This window comes from Desmodus rotundus, chromosome 2 (assembly GCF_022682495.2).
Source record: "Desmodus rotundus isolate HL8 chromosome 2, HLdesRot8A.1, whole genome shotgun sequence".
Lineage (NCBI taxonomy): Eukaryota > Metazoa > Chordata > Mammalia > Chiroptera > Phyllostomidae > Desmodus > Desmodus rotundus.
Window position 1 is genome coordinate 132,209,580 of NC_071388.1, and position 15,230 is coordinate 132,224,809.

At 34.6% G+C, this 15,230-nt stretch overlaps 1 protein-coding gene across 1 annotated transcript in view; it reads right to left on the bottom strand.

The window, feature by feature from the left end:
• Positions 1–15,230, bottom strand: part of LRP1B (LDL receptor related protein 1B) — a 1,720,016-nt gene that overhangs the window by 863,877 nt on the left and 840,909 nt on the right. The window contains exon 7 of the mRNA XM_053919407.2: positions 12,998–13,255. Within this exon, the coding sequence (XP_053775382.1) occupies positions 12,998–13,255 (258 nt within the window). The remainder of the gene's footprint in view (positions 1–12,997; positions 13,256–15,230) is intronic.

Here is a 15,230-nt window from a genome sequence, read left to right on the forward strand (position 1 = left end):
CTGAAGATACTCGAGTAACCCTGTACAGAGGCTGATGTAGCAAGGAACAGAGAGAGGTCTACCACCAACGGTCACAAGAATGAGTTTGGAAGCCAGTTTTCCAGCCCTAGAGAAGCTGATGCCGGATGCCTGCAGTCCTGGCTAACATCTTGATTACAATCTCATTAGAAATCCTATGACAACCACTTTGCTAAGCAACTCCCGAATACTTGACCCACAGAATATATAAGAGAATATATGTTTGCTATTTTTTAGGCACTAAGTTCTGGGGGTAATTTTTATACAAAAATAGATAACTAATATAGTAGTCAAATCCCTACAGGGTTTTTTTTTCCTATTTTTTACAGGTTGAATATTATTTCTTATATCTGAATTTTTTAAATTACAGTTGAAGTACAATATTATATTAGTTTCAGATATACAGCATGCTGATTAAACATTTGTATAATCTACAGAGTGATCACGTCAATAAGCTGAGCACCCATTTGACACCATACATAGTTTTACGACATTACTGACCAAACTCCATATGCTGTACTTTACATCTCCATGACTATTTTTATAACTTGCAATTTTTACTTCTTAATCCCTTTCATCTTTTTCACCCATCCTACAATCCCCCTCCTATCTCATGACCATTAATTTGTTCTCTGTTATCTATGAATCTGTTTCTATTGTTTTATTGTTTATGTTATTACAGTTGTCCCCTTTTTACCCCTTCACCCCCCTCCACTCAGCCCACCCCCTATTCTCATGTCCATAGGTCCTTCATATATATTCTTTGACTGATCTCTTCACCTTCTTTCAATCAGTCAGTTTTTTTAGATTCCACATGTAAGCAAAACCATATGGCATTTGTCTTTCTCTCTCTGATTTACTTCACTTTGTATAATACCCTCTAACTCCATCCATGATCCATGTTGGTGCAAGTAGTAACATTTCATATATATATGTATAAATCTTCACCTGAAAATGTTATAAAGTTATATATAATGTAATCTTATGCATACTTATGTGTTTTATATAAATATATAAATATGTATTTATATATAACATATATAATCTTCACCTGAGGATATGTTTATAAATTTTTTAGAGAGAAAGGAAGGGACATAAGAGAGAGAGATCAACATGAGAGAGAAACCTCGGTCATTGCTTCAGATACGCACCCAAACAGGGATTGAAACTGCAGCCTAGGTATGTGCCCTGACCAGGAATTGAACGCATAACCTTTTAGTGTACGGGACAATGCTCGACCAACTGATCCACCTGACCGGGGCAGATCTTATTTTTGTTTTTTGTATGGTTAAGTGACATCCCATGGTATATATGTACCACATCCTCTTCATCCTTTTGCCTATTGATGGACATTTAGGTTCTTTCCATATTCTGGCTATTGTAAATAATGTGCAATGAACACAGGTACTCATATATTTTTTTAAATTAGTTTGAATTTCTTCAAACCTCTGTGGCTTTTAAAGGTAGAGTTTGTTGGCTTCCCTTAACTTAGAGGTCATATTTAGACTTATATCTTAACCAGAGGCTTGCAGTGAAAACAAAGTATCCACCTCTCTTTCCTCTCTTCTAATTGTTTTTGGCTATTGCAATTGTTGTTACTTCCATAATTCTATATAACATGTTTCTATTACAATTTTAAAGTTTTTCAGGTTTATATGTACTCTATTGAACTTTCTAATATACAAGATTATGACTTAATTCTTAGTATCCCTTTACATACACATATATATGAGCTCTGTCCAGAAGGTATCCAGCCATGTAATATGGAAAATAGAGATGTTTACTGAAGAAGATACAAGATACAAGAAACACTGTACATAGGACAACGACACCTTAGTTTTTTTCAAAGTAGGCACCTTGGGACCTCACACAGTTGCTATTGCTACCCTGTTGTGTATTTTCCTGAATCTCATAGATGGTCTGAAATCTCTTCCCTTTCAAAGTTGATTTTAGTTTTTGGAGAAGCCAGAAGTTGCAGGGCACCATATCTGGGCTGTAGGGGGTCTGAGTCACCTGAGTGATTTGATGTTTTGCCAAAAAACTCTGCATAAGACATGATGCATGAGCTCGTATGTTGTCGTGCTGAAGCTGCCAATCACCTATTGTCAATAGCTGTGGCCTTCTGAATCATCCCAATAGTTTCCACAGAGGAATGTTCAAGCTTAATGCAAAATTGGATGCACATTAGTTGCTCTATTCGTTCAGTCATTTTGAATGTGACAGCCCACACGTACACATGCTCACTCAAAGGCATCTACTGCCTCCACTGACTAGTACAGTGAAGTCGTCATTGTTCACACTTGCATTTTCTAGCCCTCTCTCCGTGGCTGGCATGTTACACTGATGTTGCCCAAACCATTCTCCTTATATTAACAATGGCTGGACTTTTTCAGCACAGAACGTGTACATTCATATTCTCTCTCCCCTCATCTTCCCACAATCTTAATTGTTAGTTAAATTAACATTCAATGTTTTTGTAATTATGACTATATGATTTTTTATTGACAGAAAGTATTTTATTATAATTGACTTCCTTTCTTGAACATTGTTGTTGAAAGATTCTATTTTTATTCTTTTCTCCTTGTTATATTATTCATTATTGCATATTTCTATAAAAGAACTCTAAAACGTATCCCTAAATGGAAACAAAACCCACAGTAATCTATTTATTTTTCTTTTGACATCTTCCTATCTCCTGCCATGTTCTTTTTCCAATCTGTACTTGGTTTGCTCTACAGCTATGGTCTTTTGGCTTTCTTTTATCAGTCAAGATGCTTGTTGTTTGCTTTAAAAGTCAAACATCCTATTTTCTTCCAAAGTAGAGGATAAATTGTTCACGGACATGGGATCAGGGTATGAAATCTGGTAGCCAAGATAATCTAAAAACAGGTTGTAAGATAATCTTCTTATTACCAGCCCTATCCTGCATCTCTACCTTCAGATGTGTCCAGAGTATCCATATTTTAGCCTCTCTGGGCTTATCTTAGTACTCCATTTGCACTCAGCAAAGCAAGGAAATATTAAAACTAATTCATTTATTACTTAATCATCCACTTTTTATTCTCTAAAATTAGTGCACATGTTTTGTTTCCTCTCCTTCTTTTGCTCTTAATGCAATTAAAGACATTTCTTTACTGTATTTATAGTGGACTTAGTGCAAACATGCAAACAAACACAAACAAAAACAATAGAAAAGTACTTTTGATCAGTCTGCAATGTTTAACAGAAAGTCCCTGGGAACAGTTCCAAGCCAGGAAGTTAAGCATCTGTTCATCATTTCAAAAAGATCATTGTGCCTGCCGTGTAAATAAGGGATGAGTCTGAAAGCCGGTGACCAGTTGGGAAGACCCTGCAATTCCAGAAGAGATGTGATGGCTTCAAAGAGTATCAGAACAATAGCAAGTTTATGTGACATATATTCACCATATCTCCTTTGTCAACATTAAATATATAATTATATTTGATGGAATACATTTAAGTTATGTTCTAGCTTAAATGAAGGATCCAAGAATGATAGGAATTTTGAAGACATCACAGAAAGTGAGAAACATTCCAAATATAGTTTCCAACCACACAGGTATTATTGTATATTATAAATATTTTAAACTAACATTTTTATTTACACTCAAATATTGTCCCTCAAGATGAGATACTGCCTTCACTGAAGAGAGTTACAGAGAATGACAGGCAAAAATGAAATTTAAAAATGCTAAGATTACAAAGAAACTATTTTGTTTTCCTAAAGATATGTCTCTTATTTTAAGCAGAAACTTAACATTTAGGTTTTATCCACATTTCTTTGTTAGAATATTTGAAAATACTCAATGAATGATAAAATGATGTAATGTGTTTTTTTAATATATGTTGTCATATTCTTTATCAAGGAGCATATACTACTTTATACTTTGTAAAACTAAATGTTATGCCTAAATAAGCTGAATAGAGCAAACAGAGTCTCTATTGGCTTGGTAAAATAATAAGAGTAGTAATAATAATTATTATTTTTGAGAGAGGGGAGGGGAGGAAGGAAGTGAGGTAGAGAAACATAAATATGAAAGACAAACATTAATTGGTTGACTCTCATATGCCCCTGACTATTGACTAAACCTGCAACCCAGGCACATGCCCTGACCAGGCATCAGACTGGTGACCCTTTGCTTTGCAGGACAAAACCCCAACAAATGGGCCCCATGGTCAGGGCTGCTTGGTACAATAATTAAAATGATGTTACAGTAGTTCAGCTTGGGTGTGCTGTGGGTAGGCACATCCTTGTTAAGGAAAGGAACTAATGGCACCGTACAGAGCCCTCTCTTATCCTTTAATTAATGAAAGAGCACTTCTCCTTAGGCACCAGTACTATTTCTTAAGCACATAAAGCATGGTCAAAATGGGTATCCAGGTCAGTAATATATTCAGGCAGTCACAAAGTTCTACTTCTCCTATTTCTGCTATTACTCTCCTTCATCAGGACAATACCTTCTTTCCCCTGATGGCTACAACAGCTTCTTAACTGGTCTGTCTGCTCCCCTTCTAAACCCATTGAAAATCTTCTCAGAGCACCTAGAGTGATCATTGTAATGTTACTGTTGATTACTAGGCAAGAAAATCTTAACTGATGGACTCTAGGTGTTTACTCTCCTGCATGACTGCTTTCAGTGTACATCACCAGTATATTTATAAATGTCTAAGTTCGCTGAACTTTAGCTCCATTTTAAGTCAAAACTGTATGGAGTATTTCTTTTTTTAAGGTTTTGCTATGTACCCGAGCCAGAAAGTGAGGTGCAGTAGGCTTCCAGCTTCCATTTGTGTTACTGTTTCTTCCACACAGTTTTAATAAACAACAGGTTTTACTGTAAAATCCTGAGTCCATATTCTAACTGTCCAAAGTATCACTCACTCACTCCTCACTTCCCACCACACTTAGCATAAAATTCAATCTTTAACATGGCTCACAAGTCTTCCTCCAAACCTCCTTTTCACCTCTTATTTTCCTTGCTCATTCTATTCTAGGAGGCACCTCCTTATTTTTTTCATCAACCTACAAAGAAAACTCACACATTAGGGCATTTGTACTTGATCTTCAAGACAAAAGAGTACTTAAATATGCATAGCAGGTATTCATTCAAATGTCAGTTTCTCAGAAAAGCCTTCCTTAACCAGTCAGTATTTTTTTAAATACCCACTAAACAAACAAACAAAACACACACAGCAACTCATCCCTGATAATCAATACCAATATATTAATTTTATTTTCATATTATTCATAACTGATTGAAATTTACTACTTATTTTTTAGTTCCTTGTCTCCCCACAATAGAATATAAACTCCATATGAACAGGAATTTCGTATGTCTAATTCACTGTTACATTCCCAAAACTTAGAATTGTAGTTACTCCATGGTAAGTGCCAAGTACATATTTTCTAATCAACACTGGTGTCCTAGTCACAAAAGCCCTTTCTCAAGAATCTCCTTACTAAAATCTCTGCTCTCAACTCTAAATCAGAGTCATCTGAAGCCCCAGCTCCTTTGCTCTTTAGTCAGCTGCAATAATTTCTTTGATTTTACAAGTGAACTCAAATTCTCTACCCAGGAAAGATGTATATAAGAAAGACCTATATTATTTAATGTGGGTGAGTAATTTTACAAAAGCACAATTAGGCAGAAACCAATTGCAGGAATGTGTACACAGGATAAGTAACAATAGTGTTGGGAACTACAGTGCCATACAACAGTGTGGGAGAGTAGTAACAACTGGTGAGCCTGAAGGAATAAGGAAGAATAATAAAGCAAAGATCAGAAGAATGTACTGACAAAACGTTGTACTGGGGATAAAATACAGTCCATCACATCACTTTTGCATTAAAATTGCCCCACCTTTACTTCCAATAGTCTTACCACTCCTGATTCTCTAGAGTTGTTCTTTCTTTCATGTCTACTCCCACAAAATTTCATTTTATAACTCTCAGAGTCACATAACTGTGTGGCCCTTATTACTGTACCCTAAGTAAGAATTTGCTGTCACCTTTGCCATGGTTTGTCCTGGGACTACTGTTTACCTTGACTGCTGTTTGCACACATTCTATTACTCTAGGTTACCTGTTAGCTCAAGTTCCTAACAACACAAACTTACGATTAATTGATTATTATTGTTATTATGTATTTATATGATGTATCATATAATTATATAGAGAACATAATATTTACTGTATTCTACTATTGGTTATTATTCAAATTTGTCATATTTCTTAACCTACTCAAGATATAAACCCAGGATCTGAATCACAGCAAACAGAAAATTATGTTTCCCCTAGGTATTAATTCCAATATACAATGAGTAAAGACGAGAGTATACTGATCCTGGGAATAAAGAGAGGTTCAGTTAGATCCATGTTATCAGTTTCATTGGATCAGGTAAATTAAATTTCATCTGAGAAACCCAAGGGCCAAATATTTGTAGAATGTTTACATAGTCATGTTCAGTATTGGCAAAATTAATTAATTAGTTTATTTATTTATTTTTCATTTTTATTGTATTTTTCCATTACCAGTTATCCCCATAGCTTCTTCTACACCCACCTCCACCCTCCCCCTGCAATATGATACTGTTGACCATGCCCATGAGTTCTTTTGCTTTTTTGCTCTATCCCTTCATATATACTGTGTTTATGGATAGAAATAATTAACATAATTAAAATGTCTATACTACCCAAAGCAATTTACAGAGTCAACACAATTCCTATCAAGATGTTAATGATGTATTTCACAGAACTAGAAAAAATATTCCAAAAATTTATATGGAACCAAAAAGGACATCAAATAGCAACAGTGATATTGAGAAAAAAGAACAAGGTTGGAGGAATCACTCTTTCATAAGGCCATAGTAATCAAAACAACATGATACTGGCATTGAAAACAGACACATAGATCAATGGAGCAGAATAGGAAGCCCAGGAATAAACCCACACCTTTCTAGTCAGTTAATATTCAACAGAGGAAGCAAGTACATTCAATGGGCTCAAGATAATTTATTCAAAAATGGTGCTGGGAAAACTGGACAGATTTGTGCAAAAAAATGAAACTGGAATGCCCTCTTATGCCACACACAAGAATAAATTAAAAACAGATTAAACACTTAAATATTAGACTCAAAACCATAAAAATACTAGAAGAAGACATGGACAGCAAAATCTCCAACATTTCTCATAGCAATATTTTTCTGACTATTGGCAAACATTTTATATATTAAACTTATTCTAGTGAAATGGCATGAGTTTTTTGGAGACATGTGCACAATACAAATCAGTAAATGCCTTTGAAATGTTGATTAATTAATTAATTAATTAATTTTTTGAGTTACGTCCAATAGTCAAAACCAATCACCAAATGATTAATTTGTTTTTCTTGGGTAGAGATTTTTCTAGGAGTTACACCGAAGCATTCTGAAAGGTACTAGGAAAACTCTAAATTGAGAAATGATGCAGGAGAAATCCAGTGATAGTCAAGCCCTGCAGTGACAAGTTTACAGTTCTCTACTCCAAACACTTTACTCTAAAGTGAGCCTAAGACCTGAACAACTGGAGACACGGTGTTATTTTTCTGGGGATCTGCCCCATGGCATTCCAGCTGGATACATTAGGAAATATATTTACTTCTACTTTTAGAATACAGAAAAAAAGAATGTCTCCAGTTAGTTTGGGCTGCTACAACAAAATACCGTAACCTAGGTCTTACAAAGTAAACATTTATTTCCCACAGTCCTGGAAGCTGGGAAGTTCAAAGTTAAGGTGCAGGCAGATTCAAATAACTACCTTTTTTCTGTTTCCAAACAGGGTAGAGAGAGCGTTCGAACTCTGACCACATTGCAATTTACAAGGGTATAAATCCCCTTATAGAAGTTCTACTTTTGTGACTTTACCTAAACCTAATTACACTCGAAGACCATTCCTCCAAATACAGTGCACTGGGGGTAGGGCTTCAGTATAAATTCGGAGGGACACAAACATTCAGCTTATAGTATTCAGAACTACGGAAAACTCAACTCATATTGAAACTTACATGTGATAAATAAAATAACTGTTAACAGTAAATTCTGAAATCTTTCATATTTATAAGTGGTGTATATTAATATTATGTAATTATTAGAGAATGATAACTCAGAGGAAAAAAGAATAATAAAAGACAGAGGTAAGTATCATAATCCAAAAGTTAACCAATCAAAAATTTAGTTTAGTAGATCTAGACAGAGATTCAAGTGGAAAATGAGCTGAGGCTGAAACAGACTGAAATACATGCGTACATACATACATACGTACACAGAAGAATGGGACTAATTTAGAAGTCAAGTCTATAATGAATAAACAATAGTATTATTTTTGGTCAGGCATAGTCTGCTAGACTGGAGCTGAGCCCATACCAGCCCAAGACAAGCTGGTCAACTCCGTATTAGAATTGTAAAGTTATATTGAATTTTTCAGACTATTGAAGAATCACACATAGAGAATGGAAGTATCTACTGTCTACCTGAGAGAGAAGAATCTGATTTGAGTCATCTTTCTTAGTAGGGGATTAACTCAGAAAATATTCTTATCTGTCTCAATCGTCTTTGTGCACTTCATCCCGAGGAAAGAGCTGGGCAACACTACTTTTGTGAACCCCATCATTTTTGTTGAATGTGCGTATCTGTGTCCCTACTACAGTACTTTACAAGAAAAATTTTGGGAAAAAATAGTTACTGCAAATGCGCTTAGTTTGAACACTTTATTGGGGAACCAATTTTGCTTATAAAACACTTCAAAAAATCTTCTTCAAAATCTGCTATTATCAGGCTAAAATGCTAGATAATATAATAAATATAGATATCTTCAAAAGGAAGATTAAAGTAATAACAAACATAAACTCTAAAATTTTCCTCAAAGTGCCTAGGCTAATTAATATAATTTATTAAGCATACTGTTAATACTTTTCCTCAATTTCTCAAAACATTGCTTAGGTGCAATCTCAATATTAAAGGCAGGCCTTTCTAGTGGGCCATATCAGAATCACTTGGTGGGCCTTTTCAAATGACACAGCCTTTCACAACTCACCTTGTTCACCCCTTTTCCAAGGTTCTTATACCTCTTTCCAATTTAGAGACTGTTTTTGAGAGCCACTGTTGCTAATGTTAGTGCATCTAATCGATTTGGCTTGCTAAAATGAAAATTAATAGTTGAGACCTATCAGGACAGTATGGTGTTTAGCAAAATCCATGCAGTCTAACCCAACTCAAACCTGTACCCAATATTTGCTGTATGCTGCTATTTAGTTTCCCAGAGTCCCAATTCTTCCTTCAGCCTAAAGGGAAAAATAATGTCTTCCTATTGCCAAGTCATTTCACACTCATTCAATAAGTTGTGGATATAACTATTTGTGGATGATTTGGGAAGTACTTTGAAGGAACCAGTATTTGCCTTCCTAATGTACAAGAAAAAACATAGAATTTAGATGGCCCATCTCTGCCTTCTTTCTATGTCTTTTACATTAATTTGCTGTATTGCTTATTAAAAATGGCTATTTTATAATGTACTATTATTTTTGAGTAAATATATACTTATCTCTTTTTAAATTTTTAAATTTATTTTTATTATATTTTTAAATTACCATTTAGTCCCCTTACATCCTTCTCCCCTCCACAATCACCTCAATGTAGTCCAAGTCTATGAGTCCTTTTCCTTCTCGCTTGTCCCCTCCACTGCCTAAGCCCCTCCCCCAGAGCTGTCAGCCTGTTCTTTATTTTTGAGTTTATCTCTATTTTGCTTGTTAGTTCAGTTTGCTCATTAGATTCCATATATGAGTAAAATCACATGGTATTTGTCCTCCTCTGGCTGGCTTATTTCACTTAGCATAATATTCTCCAGGTCCATCCAAGCTGTTGCAAAGAGTAAAGTTTTCTTCTCCTTCCCCTTCTCCTTCATAGCTGAGTGGTATTCCATTGTGTAAATGTACTGTAGCTTTTTTATGCCTTTTTTCACATATAAATGTTGTTTATTTATTTCCTCATCCATTGAATGTTTTATTTGTATTGTTGTTCAGTTACAGCTGTCCCACCTTTTTCCCCATTGCTCACCTTACCCTGCTGCCCTGCTCCCACAGTTAACAACCCCCCATTGTCTGCGCCCATGAGTCCTCTGTTTGTGTTCCTTTGCTTGCCTCTTCCCCGTCTTTCCCCATTATCCCCTTCTCACCTCCCCTCTTGTCACTGTCAATTTGTTCTGTATTTTGAACTCTCTGGTTCTATTTCAGTCATTTGTTTGTATTGTTGTTTAGGTTCCACTTAGAGGTGAGATCATATGGTATTTGTCTTTCACTGCCTGGAGTATTTCACTTAGCATAATGTTCTCCAGTTCCATCCATGCTGTCTCAAAGGATAGGGGTCCCTTCTTTCTTTCTGCTGTGTAGTATTCCATTGTGTAAATGTACTACAGCTTTTTGATCCATTCATTTACTGATGGGCACTTAGGCTGCTTCTAGCACTTGGCTATTGTAAGTTGCACTGCTATGAACATTGGGTGCACAGGTTCTTTTGAGTGTTTCAGGATTCTTAGGGTATAATTCTAGCATTGGGATCACTGGATCAAAAAGCAGTTCCATCTTTAGATTTTGAGGAAATTCCATACTGTTTTCCATGGGGGCTGCAACCATCCTCATTCCCACTATGCCTTCTTTTTAGACACTTGGCATTGCCTAATACATCTGAGTTTGTAGTTAAGATATTGTCTATTATAAAACAGAAAGTGAATTTTTATCCTTCTTATTCCGTAGAGGTGTGTTGAGTATCCAATAAGATGAGATAAGCAATAACAATTTAATACTGAAATATTTTTTACTAATATATTATTATGAAAGTTTTAAATGCAAGTTGGTTTGACCTATAATGATTGATTTTATCTTCATAGTAATCCTTTAAATAAAAAATTTATATATTTTTGAAAAAAATGATGTTTTCCATAGGTAAATTTAGAGAATAGCATGTAAATAATGGGGAAAGGAAGCTAAAGAGATAGTCTCTGAAACAATCGATAGTGACAGGTGCTGAGGCATATTTGCATCAGTTCATTATTCTTGCTTATATGGTGTAACAGAGGTTTTTATGTAATTATACATGTAAGGAATATTCATAATTCATTATAAATGCACCAACTGTCATGGTGAATGCGGAGCCCATCATTTTTAACGGCAGCTGCTCTGTGACATGTTGATGAAATATGTAAATCACAAGCAAAGATGGAGAAACCCAGCCTTGCTCACAACTCTGCTCCACTCTCATCGTTAAGTTACTTCCACACATGTAATCACTTTTTTCTAAAGTGACTGAAGTTGCATAGTTTACATATGACTTCATCAAAAATTATTTATTCCAATGAAAATATGTCCATTGACTTCATTTTTATAGTTCAAAATAATGTTCTATTCAACATTTCAATAAAGTGCCTAAAGACTCTATATTTTTCTAGATTTCCCAAGAATGGTTTTAATAAATCAAATAAAATGTAAGTTACAAATTATTTTCTACAAATGTCTTAATGTGCAATTGCTTGATCAGATTTATTTTTAAAATTGCTGTTTTAGAAATCCATATTAAAGAAAGGATTACTGCAATTATAAGAATGTACTATATAGAGAAGAACATTTGCTTAATTAAGCTCAGAAAATAATTTTACCTGGCAACTTGGTTAATATTGTAGCTATCTGATTACTAGCATTCCAGAGACAAATATATTTGGATTGGCTGAGGTAATCATTCACATGGCAGGGACTTAGGGGTCTTTTGTTCAATTTCCAACTGCTAGCCAAGCCGGTATCTGAAATACTCAATTCACAAGGCAGTAGTCTTTGTCCTGATTCCACTAGTTATTTGCTATTTATTATGAATTATCATTTCTCCACAGACTCCTCGAACTAGCCAATGTCAACTATCTTCACCAGGCACTTTGGCCCACTGTCGGAATAAATGACTTTATCAATTATTTTATTTAAAAGTCTTTTCGAAGTGTTGGGTTCTGTCCGCTGAAGATTTATTTCTGTTCACTTAAATATATACAATAATTTTTACAATTTTTAACACTGGTTTAAATAATCTAATAGTATGACATAACATTGTATCATACCATTTTATTATGTTTACTAAAGATCAATAATCATCCCCTTTAATTGTGTGCCACAAACATTAACGAAATGTGTTATTAAATCCAAATAATCATTTTACATCTGAAAACTACATCCATTATATAAAAGAATTTTATTTGTATACTTTTTATTTTTCTTCTTATATTTACATTAGCAGCATCTGTAAAAATAGGGTTTTTTTCTCTAAATCATTACATAAATGGATGCATGTACACGTGAGTGTGTATGAGTGTAATAATGTGATTTCAGTTTGTGGTAATAGTCAAGAAGAAAAGAACAGTTACTAATTTGTGAGTTTCTGGCATAGAAATCAAAGTGAATTATAAATCACAAATCGCACTTTCAGAAGAAGAAGAGGATATAAAAACTGATTTGCTAGGGGAAAATCTCAACAAACACAGGTAGTAGTTACCACTTAGCAGCAGAAACTGAGTATTTTCCAAGTTACTTTAACAAACACTATAGTTAATGAATTTACATGTATCAATTTTGTTGCTTTTTTCCTAATCCACCTTCACTATCACATTGTGAACTATCATCCAGTGGAAAGAAATCACAGTTCTCATGGAGGTAATACTAGACTAAGCACTGAAAGCAATTAAATCTACCGCTGCAATTCACTCTTATATAAATAGTGAAACTACATGTGTATGTGTGAGTATATGCAAAACACGTAGTGAATATGTTAAGTGCATTCATATTTGAATATATGGCTCTTCATAGCCATAACTTATGCTATAAAATCTAAGAATCATGTCTCCTGGTGTGTAAATAAATTCCTCAAAGAGTGGCTTATACAATGAAGAAACACTCACTGTGGAAGGATTGAAGAATATTGACTGTCCATTCATCTGTTAATCTTCCTGTTCTTGTTATCTGAATACATTTGACCCGATTTGAAGATTCTCTTGATTCAATCCAACAAATCATATCTTCATTGTAAATAAAATCCAGAGTATGAATTTCTTTTCCATTGACTGAGGTCAGGGTTGCCATTTTACTTCCGTTAAGATAGAAAATATCAATTGTTTCAGAATTTGCAATTAATAGCATAGGTGGTCTGTCTGTAGGTTCTGGAATAAAAGAGAATAGGAAAAGTGAGTTCAGTAAAAAAATCCCCTCCTTTTTTTTCTTTTTACAATTTTGCATTATTTATTGAGTTATTCTGTATTTCACTGCTTCATAAATAAAATAATACTTACAAAAAGTATTTATTAATAACCTGTATGTATGCTTCACTAACTATATACTTCAGCTCACTTCTTTCTCTAAGGGAAACAGCTCACTGAGCATTTGTATTTTGTATTTCCTTAGTCAGAATGCGTTGTCCATATCTGAGAACAATGGTATTTACTTCCATTGTTGGTTAGTAAACAAAGTACTGTGAGTTGTTTTTCTGGCAATGATAATGGATCTGGACTGACCTATCCACATATGGTGTTAGTGGTTGCCCTTGTGAGCGAGGGAATGCTTTTTGGGGGTGGATGTATGAGGTCAGAAATAGATTCTCTGGAGCAGAGCATGCAAAGCTGACAGGCTCCTACAAAGAGGACCTGTGATCTCAGCCTCATTAGGTTCAGTGACTGGCCCAGCAGTCAAACAGTCACACATCCCCTCAGTGACTAGATTATGATTACTGGGCTACTTCTTTTTGCATTTCTCTCCTATAGTCAGGAAAAAAAGATTCTGAAAGTAAAAAAAAAAAAAAGTATTCAATACTACTTATTGAACAGTGCATTTTTGCAGTGTTAGGATTGGTGAGCTTTGGATAATAAATACATACTTATTGACCAGAATTTCAATATATTTTAATATTTGAAGGTAACAGTAAAAACTCATATAAAATTAGTGTTGAATATGTTTAGCTATACAACTATATTTAGAGTAGCTTTGGTAGTAATTAGTGAATTGAAAAAAAAATTGAAAATCTTCAACTCTTCTTTTTCTCTATGCCACATCCACTGTGTCATTAAAATGTCTTTAACTCTAATGTCATACTTATCAGGAATCCTACCATTTTTCAGTGACTGCTACCACCACCCTGCTCCCAGCTGCCATCATCTTTTAACTGGATCATTCCAATAGCCTTCTAGCTGGTTTCCCTGCTTCCATCCATGGCCTCCTCTTTAGTCTATCTCAATACAATAGTCAAAGTTATACTTTGAAACTGTTAAGGCAGATCAAGTCAATCTTCTGCTCCATTCCTCAAAGCACTCTCATTCAAATCAGAGTAAATGTCTAAACCTGTGTATTGACATATAAAACCCTACTTGATTTGTATTCCCATTACCTATTGCACTCAGGCCCTTCATCTCCTAACTCCTCTCACCCTTGTGTATCTCATTTCTGACACATCATCTGTCTTACGTTTCCCTCTTTGAACAAGCCCGGTAAGCTGTCCAATCAGAGGCTCCTTTTCCTTCCTGGAATTATCATCCCCCATGTATGAGAATGGCCAACTGGCTCATCTCCTTATAGGCATTTGAATGTCACTTTTCTGGTAAGGACATCTCTTTATCTTATAAAAGTTGCAAGTCCCTATACTCTCTATACCACCTTCTTGCTTTTTTTTTCACTCACCATCACCAAACATATATGTCTTATTTATTTTTTACTGATTTATTATTTTTCTACTTTTGCTGATATAGCTCTAACATTTTGATAAAGTCTGGAACCTGGTGGTCATTCAATACAAATTTTCTGAAAAAATGAAAAATACATGTGAAATTCTTGCATAATAGAATTATTCAGAAACATTTTGTGAAGTATTATAAAAGAATTTCATTTTTTAACCTAGGAATGGAACCCAAAGACAGGATATTCAGAAAAATTTCACAAACATCATTTGATCTTTCAAGAAACTGATACTGAGAATTGTAAAGATAGAAAAAACAAAGCAAAAACATATACTATGACTAATATAATTAAGTTTAAAGTTTTGAATGTATTATTTAATGGTCTCCATCATTTCTGGTGGGCATAGGGGTATCAGTCTCTTTATGTTTCCCTCAGATAGAACAGCCATCCAATGAAGATTATTTTGGGTCT